Source organism: Narcine bancroftii, chromosome 9 (assembly GCF_036971445.1).
Source record: "Narcine bancroftii isolate sNarBan1 chromosome 9, sNarBan1.hap1, whole genome shotgun sequence".
Taxonomy (NCBI): Eukaryota; Metazoa; Chordata; class Chondrichthyes; order Torpediniformes; family Narcinidae; genus Narcine; species Narcine bancroftii.
Genome location: NC_091477.1, coordinates 116,544,466 through 116,566,237, shown reverse-complemented (window position 1 = coordinate 116,566,237; position 21,772 = coordinate 116,544,466). Strand labels below are relative to the sequence as shown.

At 40.7% G+C, this 21,772-nt stretch overlaps 1 protein-coding gene across 5 annotated transcripts in view; it reads right to left on the bottom strand.

The window, feature by feature from the left end:
* rnf13 (ring finger protein 13) overlaps window positions 1-21,772 on the bottom strand; it is a 163,956-nt gene that overhangs the window by 49,419 nt on the left and 92,765 nt on the right. For all 5 annotated transcript variants that reach the window (XM_069897424.1, XM_069897421.1, XM_069897422.1 and 2 more), the window contains 3 exons: window positions 13,735-13,822; window positions 7,142-7,247; window positions 5,936-6,029 (listed from right to left, as the gene is read on the bottom strand). In XM_069897424.1, the coding sequence (XP_069753525.1) occupies window positions 5,936-6,029; window positions 7,142-7,247; window positions 13,735-13,822 (288 nt within the window). The remainder of the gene's footprint in view (window positions 1-5,935; window positions 6,030-7,141; window positions 7,248-13,734; window positions 13,823-21,772) is intronic.

The following is a 21,772-nucleotide window of genomic DNA, read 5'->3' as shown; positions in this document are numbered from 1 at the left end:
GCTAACCGGCCCATCTAATAATGGCAATATAGTAATGAGATTAAATGAAATGAGTGATAACCCTTGACATTAAAACCTTTGACTAAGTATTGCATGTGGCCTTGACATCAATCCCTCTCAGAGTTAGTAAGATTCAATGAGCTATCTCCTCATTCTTCTAACTTCGCAAGTATACTGTAAATCAGATCCAATCTCTCCGCAAGGGGAGAAGACAGTGTCATCAATTACAACCCCAATCCTGAACATCTACACACTGATGAAAGAACTTGTTCACTTTGGACTCCACCAAGTTAATTTGGCTTTGTGCTTACTGTAAATATTCGAGTATAATGCGAAAAAATTTCCCCTCTTTTTCCTCAAAAAAGGAGCAAAAATTCCTGAGATGAATATGAATGATTTTAACATTAAGAGGCAAAGATGTTAATGGCAATTCGAAGAACACATTCGAATGAATAAAATTGTGTGCAAAACAAAGCAAGATGACAAGTTGATGGAGCCCATTTTTAGCCTCATCAACATAAAAGAACTTCAAAACAGTATCCTAAGCCGAAGCCTAGGTAGCTTTAAAAACCTTCCTCCATCACAAGGTCAGATGATGGTCCCTTGGTGGTGATTAGACAGTGTCGGGTCAGTTAGGAGTTCTGAAGATAAGGAGACAGACTTTAACTATATGCAAGGCTTGGACAACATTGAGGCTTGGGCTGATTGATGGTGAGTAACATAATGAGCTGAGAAATGACTTCAGTAAGAATTAATCCCATGTTGATATACCATGGTATTAATACCCCAAATCCTCCATCAACAACATTTTGGGATGTATTTTGGTCGATATGGTTCACAGTGCGAAAAATAAAAAATTATATATATTTAAAAAAACAACATTTTGGGATCACTATTCACCAGAAATTTAATTAGACCAGCCACTTAAAAATTGAGGTTACATGAAGTCAAAAGCTGGGTATCCTACAGTAAATGATTGACTCCCCAAAGTCTTCCTTGTATCCAGAAGGCACAAGTCAACTGGTGTGATGGAATGCCTTCAAATACCTGGAAGTGCAACTTTAATAAGAAGCTCGACTCCACTCAGAACAAACTGCTCCTTTGACTGCCATTCCATCCATCACATTCTCTAACGTGGTTGCAATGCACACAAAATGAAGCAACATCCTGCCAAACTTGCAAATTTTACCCACACAAAGGCAGCAGACGATCAGAGAAACACTGCCTACAAGATACTCCACACTGTCCTGGAAATATTTCTTCATTACTGCCATGTGACAATTCTTGAACTCCCCATTCAACTGATTAAAATTAGTGCAGGGATTAATGAAGGCAGCTCATTACTACTTTATAAAAAGCAATTAAAAATGGACATTAAATATTTGCCATGCCAGCAAGACTGCCATTCACTGTGAGAAAAAAGGGTAGTTCAATTAAAATATGTCAAAATTAAATTCCATTTAGCCTTTAAAACTAAATCAACATGGACATATCTCTTTATTAAAAATAAACAAACATTGGATACCAAAAACTTTAATGCTACAACCTGAGACCATAAAAGCATAATTTTGTGGTCTGGCCACAACTTATTGGCAAAGTATACAAAATTACGATGGGTATAGATAGAGTAAAATGCAAGCAGGTTTTTAGGTGAGATAAAAACTAAATGGGTTAAGGGTGAAAGCGGAAAAGTTTAAAGAGAACATTAAGGGGAACTTCATCATGTAGAGTGGTGGGACATGGAACGAGCTGCCAGATGAATTGGTAAATGAAGGATCAATTGTGATATTGAAGAAAAATTTGGACGGGTACGTGGATGGGAGGGGTACGAAAGGATATGGCCTGCATGAAAATCAACAGGAAAATAGTTTGGCAGTCTAGAAGGATCAAAAGGCCTTTTTCTGTGCTGCAGTGTTCTATGAACCAGATTCAAGATGATCACCAGAAGAAGGACAAAGAAACAACATGGAAGGGCAGCAATGATGTAAGACTATCTGCCTTGGCGAATCTAATAACTCTGAGGGTCAAAGTCTTCTGAAAAATTTTTTAAAAATCAAATCAACATATTACAATGCAAATTCACATCGAGTGCCATCATGCTTAAGGCTCTTAAAAATCAATCATGAAATGAGAAATTCTACTTCTATCAACACTAAGGATACCGGCCAGTATTAAAGAGTCTTGGAAATGGCCTTGGGGATTCCACTGCCTTATGAAAGCACTTGAGCTCTGATAACTTCTCAAAAATTAGTCATTAACACTACAGTCGGATCACAATTTCCTCAAAGCTAACTCAGGGCAATTAAAAGCAATGGGCATAATGACTTTGTCACACATTATAAAGCAGATTTTTGGCCTTCCACTTTAAAGCATAATTTGCGATCAGGTTAAAACATAAATATTTAGACCATATTTGGTGTCCCTAATGAGAAATCCTATCTTCAAATATTATTCACAGCAGTTAAATATAAAAGGTGTCCATATCTATGCCAAATGGAATTTCAGTTGCCTTATTTTTCTTTCTGATCTTAGCTCACTCCAAGTCACAATAGTTTCAATATCTGCCTGCTGCACAATCAAGACATTACCTTACATTTATTGATTTTTATTTCTTACTCTTCATGAATCCAGTAAAGAGCCCCATTCTGCTTCGCTTTCTTTCTTCCCACCCCTTCCTCACAATTCCTCCTTCTCCCATCTATTTCTTGCAGATTTAAACTTGCATCTGATCATCCACAAGACGTTGGAGAAACTCAGCAGGTCACACAGCATCTGGCTAACGTGGATTGTGGAGGAAAGCATGGCCTACCTGCCTGCCTGGAACATTGTGGGTGGTCATGTGTTCTCCCCGTCTGAAACGTATTTAGAAGTCACATCACCTGTCAATCAAGGTTGGATTCTGGCCACCCGTCAGTGCACACCTTGCCATTGGCTAATTTAAATCTCATAGGGTCATTATTGGCTAGATTCCCAGATCAGAACCTCATAAAACATCAATGCATAGCAAATTATTTCTCTCTGCCTCGTGGTCCAAGTCCCAGACATTGCTCCAGGCCAGGTTGCTACTGTGAACATTGCCTGAAGTGTTGCGGGTAAGGTGTGCACTACACTGAAGCTGAGCTGTAGCACTCTGATAGATCAGCACCTGCAGAGACAGCATGGCATCAAAGGTTATAACCACCCTAAAGCTTTCGATTGTGGCATTGGTCCATAAAAGGGCTCCATGTCTTTAGGAAATTAGTATTTGAATCTTTAATGGCATAGTTAATTTTTTCTAAACTTAAACAACACATATCATTTAACTATTGTGTATGTTAGATGGAATATTATCTTTCCATTTAATCAAAATTGCACCTAGCTATCAACGAAGTAAAAGATAAAATTCGCTTTTGAGTTGAAGTCGGTAAAACATCATCACCTTGAAATGATCCGAAAGGAGCAATTAAAAGGCAAGGTTCCAATTTAACCTTAAGATTCACTGATAATGTTAGAAAAATATCTTTCCAAAATTTTCTAAACTAGGGCAAGTCCAAAACATGTGAATCAAAGAAGCCTCAGCAATGTTGCATTCATCACAGTGAGGATTTATATCAGAATAAAAATGAGATTATTTAACTTTAGACATATGTACTCTATTTAAATTGCAATAACCAATGCCCTACACAAAGACGATGGTTAAATGTCTTTCCTAAAGACATGGGGCCCTTTTATGGACCATGACCGCACACTTAAGTTTCAGGGCTGTTATAACCTTTGGTGCTGTGATGGCTATTTCCAGGTTGTCGTCACTTGATCCCCACATGTTTTTTTTCCCCCCAACCTTTTATAGTGGTAGGAGTTTTGAATTATTATTTTTTTCTTTTTCTTGTGATTTGTATTTCAATATACAAATTGTACTGCCTAATTTTTTTATTATTGTAAACTTCAATAAAAATATCTTAAAGAGTAATGAACCTTTTATTTTATATTGCATCCTGAATATGAGCTGTGGTATCTACTGTGCTCTGCATTATGTCTCTTAGCACATTCAGAAAATTGTAGTTTCAGGTTTTAATTATAATGTTACAGATCATAGATATGATGTTATAGATCACACACTAGCATATATATATTTTGTTACACTCGGTAATGATGGTGTTCTACCAGTGCTTCCATTAACAGAAACAAATATCTCATGGGGTAGTTGCAGGACGTGCGAACCAAGAGAGGCCTCTAGCACCTCGTGAATGACCCTGCAATGCCTGCTCGTAGACGTGGTTGGAAAGGTGCACACATTTGCAGCTAAGCTGGAGAAACCAGGCAAGCTAGTTATAATGTATGTAAAGCTTACTGTTTATGAACCACTAATTGATTGTCTTTTTAGTGATTGGAGAGCAATGTGACTTCCAAGGGGTGGAATATTATATGTGGATTGTAGAGGAAAATGTGGCCTTCCTGCCTATCTGGAATATTATGGATTCCGGGTAATCATGTCCTTCCTGACTGAAATTTATTCAGAAGTCACATCACCTGTCAATCCAGCCACCCATTAGTGCACACCTTGCTGTTGGCTAATTTAAATAACCTTGGGTCATTATTGGCTAGAAGTTTAGATCAGCACTGTGTAAAACATTGAAGCATAGCACACTCTTTCTATCTGCCTTGTTGTCCAAGCCTCGGACATCGTTCCACACCAGGTCGCTACTGTGGACTTCACTGGAAGGGGTCGCAGATAAGATGTGCACTACACTGAAGCTGAGCTGTAGTACTGCAATAGATCAGTATTTGCAGAGACTTGCACCCCTGTTGGCACAGGGAACTGGGTGGGGGCGGGGGGGGTTGTGTGTGTGTGTGTGAAAGTCCCTGTCTGTAGAGTGTGTACTCAAGTGTGTGAGTATGTATAGGCGGCCACTTGTATCAAAGTCCAACCTAGGTCTGATGTGGGGATATATATTGTTTAAGTAAAAATAGTACTGTAATCAAGTAATTTGACATTCTTCTGTTTGCCTCCTGTGTGATAATTAAAGTTACGTGTGATTGTAACACTTGTGTCCCGACACATCTCTCTATAAACCCACCGAACCTGATACTCTTCCCAACAAAACAGCATCCATTATGGCAAAGATATATAACCAACGTTTCGAGCTCGAGCCCTTCTGTGTGACCTGCTGAGTTTTTCCAGCATTTCTGTAATAATATCACAGCATAATAAATAACTCCTCAAAACATTCACTTGTTTTGTGTCAGGGCTAATTGGACGTGCTAGTTCACAATCATTCAAATAAGTCACCTTCTCCAATTTAAATGCCTAATAGCCAATTAAATATCAAAAAGACACGTTGAATGTTTCACTTGAGTAGTGTTAAGTCACCAGTTTCACCAGGAAAGAGCAAAATTAGTGTAGTACACAAAAGTGCGAGAGAAACTTAGCAACTCATGCAACATCCATGGAAAGCAAAAATTGTTCCACATTATTCAACAGTCTCCATCCCAGACAGCATCAATATCAACCACCATTCTCTCCCCTCAAGACTCCATTCATCTAGCTTCCCGGCCCCTTCCTTCTCATCCCCCCTGTCCCCTCCCCATCACTTCAATCTCTTTTTTCCCCTCCCACCTGTATCCAACCATCACCTGCAAACCTTATTCTTTCCTGCCCCCACCCCGCCACCTTTTCAGGACACCCAAGGAAGGGCTCAAGCTCAAAACATTGAATTCTTTTTGCTTTCCATGCATGCTGCCTTACCTGCTGTGCTCCTCCAGCATTTCTGTGTATTGTACTGGACCCTAGTATCTGTAGACTTCATGTAAGCCTCAAATTAGATATATTTTCCAACGAGTCAACCCAAGAATTCAAGTTCACATTACATTGTTTATACAGATATGAATGCAATTGGTTACACATTCTAAAAATTAGTATTTATAACAGATTTTTTTTAAAAATAGAATGACATACCCTTTTTGAATTTGTGTACTGGTAGCTTCTTCAGCTGATCTTTTCGCAGCCGGTTTCTTCTCGCCCTGTGTCTATCCTGAATAAATTTTGAAATCTAGAAAATGGATAAATGGGGTTTCAAAGAATTATTTCCTGGGTTTCATTTTAACCCAAAAATAATTAATAATTTAGTAATATCAAAAATTACTGTCTAAATAGGTTCTCATCAATTATTTCAAGTTGTCAAGATACTCAGAACACATCAATAACTAAAAGAGCATACAATTTACAAGAAATATCTGGGTCTTGAGTTTAGATGAGAATGCATTGATCTTAAATACTCTAAATACACCGAGACAAATATAACTACTCATTGTTCTGTTGGATGAGAGATGGAGACAGCAAGTGTCTTCTCATTTTGAGAAAGTTTAATGAATGACAATGGAACTTTTTTCCCCCAATACCCAAGATAACACTTATCCTACCAACCATCTATTGTACAAGTTAGCAGCCACATTCCCTCTATGTCAATAGTGAGCACACAAAGTAGCTCATTGGCTTTAAAGCAAGTCATTACATAAACGACTTCTTCAATCGGGAGATTAAAGATCATGCCAACTCTGATGGAAATGAAGCCTCTACTTATTTATATTTGATTTTTAAGAGCCACAAATTTAACTCTTTCGGGCACTTCAAGGACAAATCCAACAGGACCAGTCTCTCAGAGGAAACTGTAGGAGCAAGCACAATTTTGACATTCAAATGGCTATTGGACATTTTAGAAAGGACCAAGGATAACCTGCTGTCAAAAGATAAATAATACTCTTATACCTGCAATATTTTTAGTTAAAAGATCGTTTTACGTTCAGATTCTAATCAGTGAATTCTTATGGCATATGGAAGAATTTGTACAACTGTCTATATTTAATTTGACAACTAGATACAAATGTGGGCAATATTAAACTTCAAATGTTTTGAGAGATTGCAGGAATTTTCTTAAAAACTTTAAGTACTTGTACAAATTTCATATCTAATACTTTATTCTCCCATAACAGACTTATTTGTGAGTTATTAATTTTGAATAGATAAGACAATAATTCCATCGCAAATAAAGTTACAATATACAGCATGGTGAGATTCAAGTTTTAGCTAAAGCTCTACAATATCTTAACGTCGCAGTCTATTCATATGCAATAATACTACATTCAAGCAGGAATTAATACATACCATAAAAATAGCAATCAGGATTAAGCAGATTCCGACTATAATGAGGAATGGAATTAGATAGTACTCCAGAGGAAGGCTAAAATCAGGTAGTATCACTATATGCCCACTGTGGAGAAACACAATAACAAAGAATGTTTGCAGATAATTGCGATATCGTAACTGATGATGGCCATCAAAGCACAATTCTAGAAATGCCGCCAGAATGCACATGATGACAATAATGATCATATTGGATCGTTGATCACATGGTTAGGATCATAATGACTGCAGGCAGCACAGGTTGACGCACATAAGAGCTGCACCATAAAAAAGGAAGCCCAGATTTTAGGAACTGAATTCATTGGGATCCTTTTAGCTGATGCATCAGATGTGGCAGTACCATGTCTGATGTCACGCTGACCACACTGGAGCTAGACTGTGATGCAATTATGACACCCCAACAAGCCTCATTGTGATGCACCTTAAGACTCTGGGATTTTTTTTGCTCTCTGTTTTAATACCAATAATGCTTCAATAAATTTAATTTTTTAAAAAATCAATTATTTCCTTTAAAAAACCTTCAGCATAAAATTTAAATGTTTTCCTTTCTTTTACTTATTCATTTTTCCAGATCTGGGAATCACAAAGAAAGTGCAGCTTTTATTGACCATTTTGAGGTGGTCTCGAGAATATGACCATGAGCCATGGTCTTGAATTCTTTCTGGTGAACAAAAGTGGTGCAAAATAAAGTAGCTTTTTAATGGTTTAATTTTTCCAAATCGAGCTTAGCTTGCAATTGCTTAGGCCAACTTGAAAAAAAATTCACATTTTAAATTCAAGTTGTCAGTGTCGTGGAAGTCACATGCCACCATTGCCACAATTAGTCTTGCTATCGTTTTCTGCCAACTTTTCTTGTGGATCGAAGGTGGTGTTGGAGCATGGTGATTTTTTGTTTGGTGAGCATCTGGTCTGGCACACAAAATGAGGCCGTACCTCTGAACACCTGATAATAAACAATTCAATACTTTATTTTGGCAAGCACACTTGTCTACCTGTACCCATATTGAGAAGGGAAAGCATGCCAAGATTTTATCGGAACCTACTACAATTTTAGCTAATTCAATGCTGACCCCAAAGTTTCACTTTTCATTTTAAAAATTTAAATATTCTCTTTTGGCACATGAATACAAAGGGAATGCAATATTTTTTGAAAAACAAAATAGGACATGGTTTACTGGTGCCATTTCAACACTGTACCTCATATATCATACAGAACAGCTGAAAAACGGAATGCAATGAGTTCGCCAAGAAAGGTGTTTAATGCTGTCATGGGTTTTCAGGCCCATTTGATATCACATCATGTTCCTTCAACAAGAGCAGAAGGAACAGCGTCAATAATTCCCACTTTAACTTTCAAACTTCATGGTGGATGACAGCACAAAGCATTGGTTGTATATGCAATAATTTAAATGCAATCATTCATATCAATTTGCTAATCCATGCAAATAGCAATTTTAATTTTACTTTATTACAATTTAATCATTATCTACCTGCTTAAATGCAATCTTTCATTGCAAATGTTTTATCATCATGGATTTAGCTTCAGAAAATGGAGGAAAATGGTTTTAAGAGGGTGGAAACAGAAGACATAGATTTAAGGAGACCAGCAAGTCAATTGTAAGAGAAAAACATTGGGCCAAAGAACATTTATCTGTGCTGTATAATCAGTAAAAACACAATGCTGGAGAAACCGATGTTTCTGGCTTGAGCCCTTTATCGAGGTTTGGGAAAATGTCCGCAGGCGTCCGAACAAAAGAGTTGGGGGGGGGGGAGGTGTGGTCATAAAGGCTGGAGGTAATAGATGGAGAACGGAGGGAGGGGATGGCAGCCAGAAAGAGGAGGAAGGATGGCTGGGTGAATAGACAGAGAAGGGGAGACAGGGAGGAGAGCTGGAAGGGGGAAGGGAACAGATGAGAGCAGGTTAGCAGAAACCGGAAAAGTCGATGTTAATGCCATCTGGCTGGAGAGTGCTCAGACAGAAAATCAGGTGTTTGTCCTCCAATTTATAGGTGGTCTTGGTGGGATAGCACACAAGGTCATGGACAGACATGGAATATGATGGAACTGAAATGTTTGGATACTGGGAGATCTCTGTCACTAGTGTGGACAGAGCGAAGGTGCTCAACAAATCGCTCCCAGTCTGCACCCAGTCTCTCCAGTGTAGAGAAGGCCACAAAGGGAGCACCAGATGGAGTAAATCAATCCTGTGGATACACAAGTGTTGCTTCACTCAAACGGCCTGTTTGGGACCCCTGACTGTGGTGAGGGAGGAGGTGTGGGTGCAAGTGTGGCATCTCCTCCAGCCACAGGAGATAGCGGCAGGGTGCAATTGGTGGGGATGAATGAGTGCATGAGGGAGTCACAGAGGGGAGGAGAGGGGAAGATGTGTCTGATAGTGGGATCCTATTGTAAGTGCTGGAAAGTAAGGAGGATAATATGTTGGATGTGGAAGTTGGTAGGGGGTAGGTGAGGACAAGAGGGATTCCGTGTTTGTTGTGTCTGGGGATAGAAGGGGCCAGGTCAGATAAGCGGTAAATGGAAGCGATGTAGGTGAGGGCTGAGACATTTGTGGAAAAAGGCAGACATTTCGGAAGATCTGGGCTAGAAGACCTCATCTTGGGAACAGATATGGCAGAGATGGAGAAATTGAGAGAAGGGGATGGAATCCTTGCAGGGGACAGGGTGTGAGGAAGTGTAGTCAAGGTAGTTGTGGGAGTTAGTGGGCTTGTAATACACGTTAGTGGAAAGATGGTCTCCCGATTTGGCGTTAGAAAGATCCAGGAAGGGGAGAACGTTGTCGGAGATGGACCAGACGAGTTTGAGATCGGGGTGGAAGTTGGCTGCGAAGTGAATGAAGTTGACAAGCTTATCTCAGGTGCATGAGGGAGTTCCAATGTAGTCATCAATATAACGGAGGAAGAATTGTGTGATCTTACCTGCGTAGGCTTGCAGCATGGATTGCTCCACAAAGCCCACAAGCAGGCTGGTGTAACTGGGGCCCATGCAGGTACCCATGGCTACTCCTTTGATTTGTAAGAAATGAGAGGAATTAAATAAATTGTTTAGAATGAGGAGGTTGTTTAGAATGAGGTCAAGTTCAGGCTGGCGGAGGAGGGTGGGGTAGAGGGTGACTGGTCGGGTCTCTGGTCCAGAAAGAACTGAAGTCCTTTAAGACTTGGTTTCATAGACAGTAATCATTTCCAGTTATGTCTGAAGCCACATCCAGTTGTCCATCAACATCGAGGCACCACCCAGCCTCTCCAACCTGCCAATCAGGTGTGAGCCCACCAGCCAGAGCACGCACCCCCCATTGGCCAGCGCCGTACCTCACAGCCCCTGCTGAGCAGGGGAGGTTATAAACTGCAGCACCTGAGTTTTACTTCCTCTTTGCCATGTGGTTGCAGGTAAGGGACTAGCAACCCCTTAAACTAACTAGAGTATCGCTGTAGACACAGCCAATATTGGTATTGTAGACATGCTCCAATTATCAGGGGCATGGATCATGTATACTCCTATAGGTAGCCCATGTGTAGGGTACCCTCCGTAGTTGGAATCCCCTTTCCCTACGGGTGTATTCTGGGGTCAGAAGCCGGGGTTGCATTTCCCCGTTCTCTCTCCTGGAACTGCTTCTGATTGCATGCTGCTGCTGGGTTTAGATTCCAACTGCTTGTAAATTGCTAATTACTTTGCTTTGTGCTGTTAATTACTCCTGATCTGCCACTGTGTTGCTGGGATAGCCAGCCTGTTTGTTTCTGTGTTCATAAATCTTTTAGTTATCCATTCCCTATGTCTAGACTTGTTTCCTTCTGAATTCCAAACGAATCTCAACACAACAGACTTGTATGGGGGATCGAGGTATAAAGGGATTGAACATCCATCATGAAGATAAGGTGCTCCAGTTCGAGGAATCTGAAGTCATCGAAGAGAAAGAAGTCGTGAGGTTTTGCGAATGTAGGTGGGGAGGGACACTGTGGGAACCAGACCTTGCATATGTTCCAAATGTTCCCAGGCAATGCTTTTACAGCTGCAGCATGAGTTCCTGACTTATATACCAATTCCCTAAACCAGTGGTTCCCAAACTTTCTCGGGCTGCCACTCCCTTGGCCTCCAGGCTACATCCCGAGCGTTCCCCACTCCATACAATGGCACTGAGCGGATGGGGGGGGAGGGAATAGTGTCGGTGCTGATCGAGGTGGGGGATAGTGGTGGTGTTGATCAAGGTGGGGGGTTAGTGGCGGCGCTGAGCATGGGAGGGGGCTGGTGGCGGCACTGAGGTGGGGGGTGGAGTGACACCAGTACAACATGGCGGCCACTAAGACCAGCTCTTGCGAGAACTCCTTGTCACCATTTATTTTGCTCACTTCTGCCACCCTGTGTCTGGCCAGAAAATTACTGCACTGGCTTCTTCATTAAACTTTGCAGCAAATGGTTGGGGACCCCAGTGGGGATGAGGGAGGAGTTGTGGGTGCAAGTGTATCACCTCCTGCAGTCACAGGAGTAGGTACCAAAAGAGTGATTAGTGAGAAGTGGATGAGGGAGTCACAGAGGGTGAGAGGGAAAGGTGTGTCTGTTGCTGGGATTACATTGAAGATGTGGGTAATAGCAGAGGATAAGTTAGATGCAGAGGCTGGAGGTGAGGACAAGTGGAATCCTGTCCTTGTTGATTCTAGGGGTGGAGGGGGCCAAGTGGATGTGCAGGAAATAGAGGAGATGAGGGTAAAGGTTGGATTGAGGGCAATAAAGGTTAAACCACGTATTTTGGAGATGGAGGACATCTCGGATGATCTGGAATGGAAGACATCATCCTGGGAGCAGATGCTACAGAGACAGAGGAATTGAGACGAAGAATAGAAATCATTACAGGGGACAAGGTGTGAAGAGGTGTAGCCGTGGGAGTTGGTGAGTGCAGAGAAAATGTTTGGAGAGAGTTTGTCTCCTGATATGCCAAAATTAAGTCGATGTTAATACCATCTGGTTGGAGGGTGCCAGGCGGAATATTAGGTGATGTTCCTCTAATTTGCATGAGGCAATGGACAGGCATGCTTACGGGGGTGGCATGGTTAGCGTAGCTGTTAGCGCAACGCTGTTATAGCGCCAGCAATCAGGACCAGGGTTCGAATCCCGCGATGTCTGTTAGGAGTTTGTACATTCTCCCCGTGTCTGCATGGGTTTTCCCTGGGGACTTCGGTTTCCTCCCACCCTTCAAATCGTACCAGGGGTGTTAGTCAAGTGGGTGTAATTGGGCGGCACGGGCTCATGGGCCAAAGGGGCTGTTACCATGCTGTGTCTAAATTAAAAATTTAGTTTGGGAATAGGGTGCGGAAATGAAATGGTGGCCACTGGGAGGTCCCTGCTATTGCAGCAGACAGAGCAACGATGCTCAACAAAATGATCTCCCAACTATGTCCAGACTTTGCAAGGTAGAGGAAACCACAACGTTAGCACAAGGTGCAGTATATAACCTCTGCAGATTCACAAGAAAATGTTTTGCTTCACTTGGAAGGACTGGTTGGGGACCCCAATGGTTGTGGGTGCAAGTCAGCCACTGTCTCCCACATATGCACCTCATCTGCTCAGCAGGATCTTTCCTTCATGGCTGCCAACCTAGCAGTGCCCCAGTCCCACAAAATCCATCTCTACTTTCTGCCTGAGATTAATAAGCAACACTTGAGCAGACATTTTGTTTCAGCCTTCTTCAGCATGACATCTTCAGCAAAAGAAAGAATTGCTGAAGGGACTGGTTCTATCCATCCATGGGAGGAACTGGCAGTCAATGTTTCAGGTCTGGATTCTTTATCAAGACTAAGATAAAGATAAAAAGGTGAAATAAACATAAATAGGGGAAAAAAAGTTGGAGGAGTGGCCAGAGGTAAGAGGGCTTAGGACAGAAAGTGAAAGGTGGAGAAACAGGTAGAGAGAGAGAGAACGGTAGAAATGAGGGGGTGAAGGAAGAATGGTAAGTGCAGGTGTAGGCCGAGAAGAGATGGATGACACTATTCCAGTGCCAGCGACTCAGTTCAAATCTGGCACTGTCAGTAAGGACATTCTCCCAAAGATCTTTGTGGGTTTTCCCCGGGTGCTCCGGTTTCTTCCCACCTTCCAAAACGTACGGGGTAGTAGGCTAATTGGGTGTGATTGGCCAGCATGGATTTTGATGGCTGAAATCAGCTTGTCATGAGGCAAATAAAATTTAAAACAAAAGGAATTTAAAATGAAATGGTATAACCAGATGGGGTGGAGTTTGGATTAGGTTACCACAAACGGTTCGTGTTCCGAGAAGCAGCACCCAGTCTACATTTGGGCACAGGTGGCAGAACAAATGAGGAAGCAGAGAGGAAAATCACTGTGCAATTAGATACCTTTCAGAAAAACAAGCTCACAGTGTTACTGAACAAAAATAAGACACAGGTATTGCAACTTAGTGAAGGATTCTTATGAAAAGGATACAGTATTTTTGTTCATAATGTTGTTATTTTGAGACCTAAATTCAGTAAGTGATTTTTAAACCATCATGAAAGGACCAAGTTGAATAAAAAGCCTCAGTGAACACTTACCCCCTGAAATAACTGAATTCTTTCAGGTACTTGGCTGATGCTGCCCCAATAAACACTGATGGAATGGTGATTTGTTTAAAAATATCAACTGTAAAACAAAACATTATAAGAAATTCACCACTGTAAGGAAATATACCAGACTATAAATAAGCTCAAATCAAACTCTCTGGTCTCGTTAGGTCTTCCCCCAATAAATTTTCTCTGCTCTGGAATTGTGGGAGACATGATCAACATTCTCTCAAGTGAAAATGAAGTAACATAAGGATTTTTCAAGTTTTATCACAGGAACATGAGTTAAATTTGCTAAAATGTAAAACCAATGAAAGGTCATGAACTATTTCCCTTCTCCAACAAGCCCAGTGCATCAAATTTTAGTTTTGTGGATCAAGGCAAATAAAGCAAGTGCATTATTGGTTGACAAATTATAAATGCTGAAAATATCCTCTTAAGAAATGCCACCAAAAAGAGTTTGAGTTGAACAGCAATTTATCCTTCACACCAAAAAAATCAACCAGCTAGTTCAGTTATCAACAGGTCAGCCTCAGAGATCTGGACTACTAGTACTGTTGCACCTCCTGAAAGGCCATCAAAAGCAGCCATTCTCAACCTTATTTTGGCTGTGGCCCCTTAGGAGCCTGCCCAAAGTTATGGACCCTCTTCCCTGTGAGGCAATCAAGTTTAGTTGGTTTCTTCCGTACTTCTCTCTCATCGACTTCAGCACCCGTTGAGAATGGCTGCTCTAGAAGGCAGGCTGCAAGGTAGATTTGATTGTCGCCCCCTTCTCCACTCGCAATACACCTTTGACTGTGGGCCTAGGTCCAACAACACCACCGTTTACAAATACACTGACGAGACCATCAACATACAGGAGGGAGATTGAAAACTTGGCTGAATGGTACACAACAATCTTGCACTCGATGTAGGGGGTAAATCAGAGCACACAGAAGAAACTCATGTCGCTACAAAGAGGACATGCAAACTCCACACAGATAGCAACTAGGGAGGCGAGGATTGAAGCCAGATCGCTGGAGCTGAGAGGCATCTAGTTGTACACTAATGCAGCCCTCGTTGAAATATATGAAGGAAAAGTTGTGTGAAGTACTTATTATTTACAATTCTCTTGGTGCCTCCCATAATTTCTTGAGCATTGAAAATAACTAGAGAAAAATATAATTAAATAAAATAATTGATTTTGGCAGTGAGTACCTATGGGGGAATTGGTGCTAACAACTCCATTCTTTCAAACTATGGAATTTCTCCTCTATATTCACCTTCCATAGATGTCAATTTTTGAAAATAAAATTCCCAAAGCACTTGGAATTATTGAATGATTGCCAGGAAAGCTAATGTGGTGTACATCACTATATTCAGTAACTGCTTCCCTCATTTTTAAAATGTTTTTGCATGTGGCCAATCCAAAGATTTTGTGAACCTCTTTATTCAAAATGACTGGGGGGGGGGGGGGGGGGGTGCTGCATAACTAAGAGATGACACCAAAGATTGTAATCTCGATTTTTCAAACTTCTGTTACACATGACGACGAGGTGAGCAAAAGATTAATTCTGCTTTGGAGTTCAAAAATCATTTGGTGCAGAAACCACCACTTAGTTGATACAGCACATTAAAAATAAAGAAATACTCAGCTTCGAATTCCTGTTCTATGTGGAATTATTGAAACTCAGAGGGAGCTGTGGTGCCAACAACCCAATTTGTCACAGTACTTCTTGGCTAGGCAGTGGAAATAAGAAAAGTAAGGCACAACTTCTGACATGTATCCGGTCACCTTGCAACAAAATGTATGCATAACTCGGACCAACTGTCATGTTATATTTCTGTCCAACCTAATAAGTTCAGACAAGATTCACACTAAAATCAATTTCGCCGAAGTACCAAAGGACAGTTGAAATCTTTGCAAAATTCTACAGATGTGTAGTGGAAAGTGTGCTGACCATATGCCCTACGGCTTGGTGTGGGGGCACCAATGCCTTTCAGCGGATAGTCCTCGAAAAGGTACGGGACACAGCCCAGTGCATCACAGGCAAAACTCTCCTTTCCACTGAGAAAATCTTCATGGAATATGGACGTGGGAGAGCACCAGCAATCATCAAGGATCCACACCTCCCAGGACATGCTCGGTTCTCGCTGCTGCCACCTGGAAAGGGGTCTAGGTGCCACAAGATTCACACCACCATGTTCAGGAACAGCTGCTACCCCTTCACTATCAGACTCCTCAACAACAAACTCAGAGGCTCATTTAAGGGCTCTTGCTTTGAATTTTATTTTTGAATATCTATTTTCTAGATTGCAGTTTGTTTGAATTTCCTTTTGTTTACATTTCCCTCTTTAGTGTAGGTATCTTTTCTTGAGTAGTTTTTTTTTGCAACACCGATAAGTAGAAATTCCACTTGGCCCACAAGAAAAAGAATCTCAGGGTTGTATGTGATATCATGTAAGCACTCTGACAATCAATCAGAACTCTTTTTAAACTATGAACAACACACAATTGGCTTCACAAATCCAAGAATCCCTGAATGCACAATATTCATCGATGGCCACATTTTTCTGGAGGTGAACCACATTGATTAGTTTGCGTAGCTTTACAAGATCTTTAACTGGAATTATAAATGTCAACGCTGCACAGGATGCCAATAACAGATTAAACCCATAAAAGAATCAGGAGTTCCCCTGTACAAAGTCATGCTGATCAGCATGTCCACTCAATGTCATTAGAACGTTCTCCAATCATTTCCCTACCACCAGCCTGTCGTTATTTAGTTTATCTCTGCTGCTTTTCATAAACAAAGGAACAACATTAGAATAAACCAACTGGTCAGATAATTAAAGTAATTCTGCAGCACTAATGAAGGTAATCCTTTTTTTAAAAAAAGATTAATTGTTACCGACGCATCAGAAGCATGCCGTCAATGCAGTCTGCAGTTTTATGCAAATGGTTGCAAATTATGTAGATATGCAATCCATTTCAAGTTCAAATTAGTTCTGGGTTTGGGGAGGGGTAAAATTGAAGAAATATCCTCACTCCTATTGGCACATTTATAGGGGTTTTGTCTTTCTTATGCCTCTGGGTTCTATCCGTAGAACTGAAAAATTGTGAACAGTAAAGGATCGGGTGGACTAGACTTGTGTCTTCTTCTCTTTGGCTTGGCTTCGCGGATGAAGATTTATGGAGGGGGTAAAAGTCCACGTCAGCTGCAGGCTCGTTTGTGGCTGACAAGTCCGATGCGGGACAGGCAGACACGGTTGCAGCGGCTGCAGGGGAAAATTGGTGGGTTGGGGTTGGGTGTTGGGTTTTTCCTCTTGGATTGGATGAATCTACATCTCCTTCCTGAGTAGTGCTCTCAGGAGAGCTCGGTTCTGCTACTTCTTCATCAGCAAGGCAGAAAACTGCCTGCAGTTAAGGTTTCAATGTAACATTTATCTGTTTAGGGACATGATATATTTTTTAAACAAAGGAAATCAATAAAATTCCTGAGTTTTAAAGTTTATTGCCTTTTCTAGTTGACATGGTTAATGGGAGAGTGGGAAGTATCCAATCACTATGCTCTCATGTGGGAGATAGACTACTCTTTTAAATCAGGTTTATGTTCTGAATAAATCAGTGGCTCTGAGATTTTGGAATAAAACACAAGAGTCTGTAGACAACAACACAGATGCTGGAGGAACTCAGCTGGTCCACAGCATTTGTTGGAGGTAAAGATATATTACAGATGTTTTGGGGCTTCAACACCTTGAGGAAGGACTCAGGCCCAAAATGTCAGTAATACATCTTTATCTCCTGTGGACACTGCGAGACCAGCTGAGTTCCTTACTGGGCTTTTAGAAACACAACAGACTTCCTTTATTTCATGCAAGATGGAGTCACAGAACCATACAAAAAGGAAACGGGGCCTTTGGCCCCAACTGGTCCATATTGACCTGGGGTAATCTCTTTTGCCTGTCTTTGGCCCATATCTCTTTTTTTAATATAAATTCATGTACCTGTCCAAATGTCTTTTAAATCTTGTAATTGTACCATCAAAATAATGTGCAACTTATCCAAGCATAAAGCCCTGCAAAAAGTAGTTGACACAGCCCAGGACATCATAAATAAAACCCTCCCCACCATTGAGAACATCTGCGGGGAACACTGCCATCAGAGAGCAGAAGCAATCATCGAGGATCCTCACCACCCAGCACACGCACTGTTCTCTCTGCTGCCATCAGGAAAGATGTCTAGGTGCCACAAGACTCACATCACGAGGTTCAAGAACAGCTGCTCCCCCTCCACCATCAGAATCGCTAGCAATAAACTCAATCAGGGGCTCGTTTAAGGACTCTTACTTTTACACTTTGTTTTTTTTCCCTTTCTGTACTGTGCAGTTTATTTAAATTTCTTTTACTTGCTGACATGTGTGTGTTGTGAACAGTTTTTGTCGCACTACCAGTAAGTAGTAATTCTGCCTCGCCCACAGGAAAAAGAATCTTGCGATGTCCTGTATGTACTCTACAATAAATCTTAAATCTGAACTTGAGGAGTGAAAAAGCAAAACCTATTCTATTATCCTTTTTTTTCTCTCTATTTATTTAACATTATTTTTTCATTCTCATTATTTAACAAAACCGTTTTTAAGCAGGAAGTTTGAAGAAACTAAAAGGAAACTGCATATCTCAAAATAGGAAAACAATCATGGAAATGTTCTTTGACCCAGAATTTGAGGTCAGAACAGAGCCAACTGCCTTCACGTGACAAAGATGTGAATGAGCTTATTGTCACAATGTACACGCGCACTGAAATTCTTTCTTGCTGCAGCTGAGCAGGTACTTTGTTTTAAAAAAAAGTACAAAACAACTGCATAATAAATATTTAATTGAATCAGAAAGACATTTAAATACATAAAAAGATGATAAATATTCAGTTATTCTAATGCAAAGGGAAAAAAAATGACTCAGCAATTGTGCAGACAGTTCTTTTGTGGTGTCGAGCAGTCCCTGATTAGTAGAACAAGGGGACCGCATTGACCACAGGACAAAGCATGAACTTATTCAATGTGGCTATCTAGCAGAAACTTGTGGTTGGAAGCTGCCTCAACCCGTCACAGCAAAGACAATTCATTCTCTGGGGTGTTTTAGTGGCATAGCAGGATCGAGTCGTTAGCCAGAGCAATTCCCAACCATGAGGTGAAAAACAATGGAGTTAAACAAGAAAGTCTGCCAATGCTGCAGTGTAGTTCACACACAGATGCTGGAGGAACTCAGCTGGTCACGCAGCAATCTCTTTAAGGGAACATTTTGTGCAAGAGTCCTCTGCCAAGGTATGACCAAACAGCAGGCAAGAGCATGAATAAAATGGAGGGGAGAGGGGGTGGGGGAGCACAGGCAAGAGGTCATAGGTGGATATGGGTTGGAGGGAAGAAGAGAAAAAGCAGAGAAGTGATAGGGGGAGGGGAGGTGAAAAACAAAGACAACTTTGCCACATCTTACTCAGCAGGCTGTCGAAATAAATTGATGAATTATTTATTGAATTGATGTTTATTGTAATATGTATAGAGATAAAGCGTGCTTTTTAAGCAATTCAACCCACACTCAAGTAAGCCAGGTAGTGAAACAATAAAAGAAATGGGTGTAGTATCACAGCAAATCAAGACCTGTAGGGGCAGTTAAGATTCTGATCACAGCAGGAAATAAACTGGACCAATTTCTGGAATTCAAAAACAATGAGAAATATATTCAAAAATATTCAACAAAATAAAACATTATAATAATTCAAAAAGAGTTAAAACATTTGGTGAAGAAAAAAATCTCACATTAGCCTTTGCAAGCATTCCATCCATTCTAATAGGGAAATATTTTACTGCTAGGCCGAGGGTACAGACAAGGCAATGTAAGTGGAGCAACTGCATGCTCCCCAAGTACTTCATTCAATAAAGTACAGGATGTCAGTGTTGTCAAGATTGCTCTCAGATTATGCAGCACGTTTACCATGGCTCTTAGCGCAACGCGGTTACAGTTCCAGCGATTGGGACCAGAGTTCGAATCATGTGCTGTCTGGAAGGAGTTTGTACATTATTCTCACGTCTGCATGGGTTTTCTCTCACCGGTCAAAAATGCACTGGGGGCTATAGGTCAATTGAGTGTAATTGCGTGACACAGGCTGTGGGCTGAAAGGGCCTGTTACCCTGCAGTATGTTTAAAAAAATTTAATTTATTATGCTGCATTTGAGGCAGTTATACAGATAGATGCTAACACTTTCCAGCAAAACCTGGGAACCTAGATTATAAATAGCATGTGCTGTTAAATGTTATTCCTTACTTAGTATAACTGTTCTTCCATCACACCTTCAACGACTGGAGAAACTGATAAAATGCCAGAATGCAAGCCAGAGGTTTATTTTTCTACAGTACTTCACATTCCAAATTTAGTGTTGGTGCAAGCAGAAATTCATTTTGCTACATTTGCAGTTCAAATTGAGAGAAACAAGCGAATGATAAAATTAGCTTAGATTCCATCTTCCAGGATATGACACCACTTTTAGATCCGATTTCCTCTACACCAGGCAACATTTTGTATACGCATTATGACTGGAATGCTGATGGAAACAAAATCTCAATGCTCAGTGCCTCCAAATTACCAGTTGGACTATCGTGCAACCTAAAATTAGAAATTCTTCCAAATTAAGGAATAGTCAGCTTTGATTGGTCATTATAATTCAACTTAAAAGTAGGTGAAGCAATGTTTGCAATAGCAGTATTTCGGGCACACGGGAAAATAGTAAAAATATTTGCAAGTACTTGGAAATGATTAAAAATTGGAATGCAGTTAGAATAATAATTCTATCATCTTGCTATTTTCCTGCAAGACATATAATCAATTGCACAAGCACTGTAGGGACATAATGGAAATTCCTTTCCCCTTAGATGATTCAAAAGGCATTGCTGCTTTAGCAATTTGAGCATCATTAACCATTAGGTCTAATTTTCAGGAAATAAACCTCAAAAGTTGTGAAGTGAATTTCCTGTACAACAGAAAGACAATAGATCCCATTTGATTTAATGCTCTGAACACAAGGCCTTCTTTGTCGTAAATATTTCAGAGGTTTCTGAAAATATCAGAAATTATTGACAACAAATTTTCATTCAGGGTTGGGAAGGGGCCTGTAACAACTTGTGCAGAGAGAGCTTGTGTCTGAAATAGTTGTTCTTGCATCTTCATGAGAAGCAATCTTTTAGCAATGTGCACTTTTTAGATGTGTACATTGAAAGTACATATTTCACTGCAAAAAGGAAGCATACTAAAGGCAGGGGGAAGCTCCTGTGCCCGATAAGGGAAATCAAAGTTTGCATAAAGCAAAAAAAAGAGAGTATACGGTACTGCAAAAATTAGCGAGAAGCTGCAGTATTGGGTAGCTTTTAAAAACAAAAGACAACAAAAAAAGCAATAAGGGAAGGAAAGATGAAATATGAAAGTAAGCTAGGCAATGATATCAGAGGACACAAAAAGTTATTTTTCCCAGATTCAGTAAAACCCTGGTAATGTCGGATTAGTGAATTCTCTGGTTGCTTGAGATTACGGGTTGCATGGATTGGCGAACTAATGTTAAGGCACACCAATTTTAAACCTGTATTTTTTTAATCGATTAATTTTCCAAGATTTTTTTGCTTGCCAATTGCTTGAATTCCAGATAACAAGGTTTTACAGTGTATAAAGAGTAAAAGAGAGGCACAAGTGGACATCAGATCAGAAGAAATTGACACTAGAGAAGTGGTAATGGGGAACAAAGAAATGAGGGATGAACTGAATAGGTATTTTGCATCAGTCTTCACTATGGAAGACTACTAGTGACATGACAGAAATTGGGTGGGTAGAAGTGAGGAGAGCTGTGAGAACTGAGGAGAAGGTGCTTGGGAAGCTAAAAGGGCTGAATGTGGAAAGTTGCCTGGACTGGATGGATTACGCCCCAGGATTCTAAAAGAGGTCGCTGAAGAGATTGTGAATCCATGAGTAGTGATCTCAGAGGAATCACTGGCGTCAGGAATTTTCCAG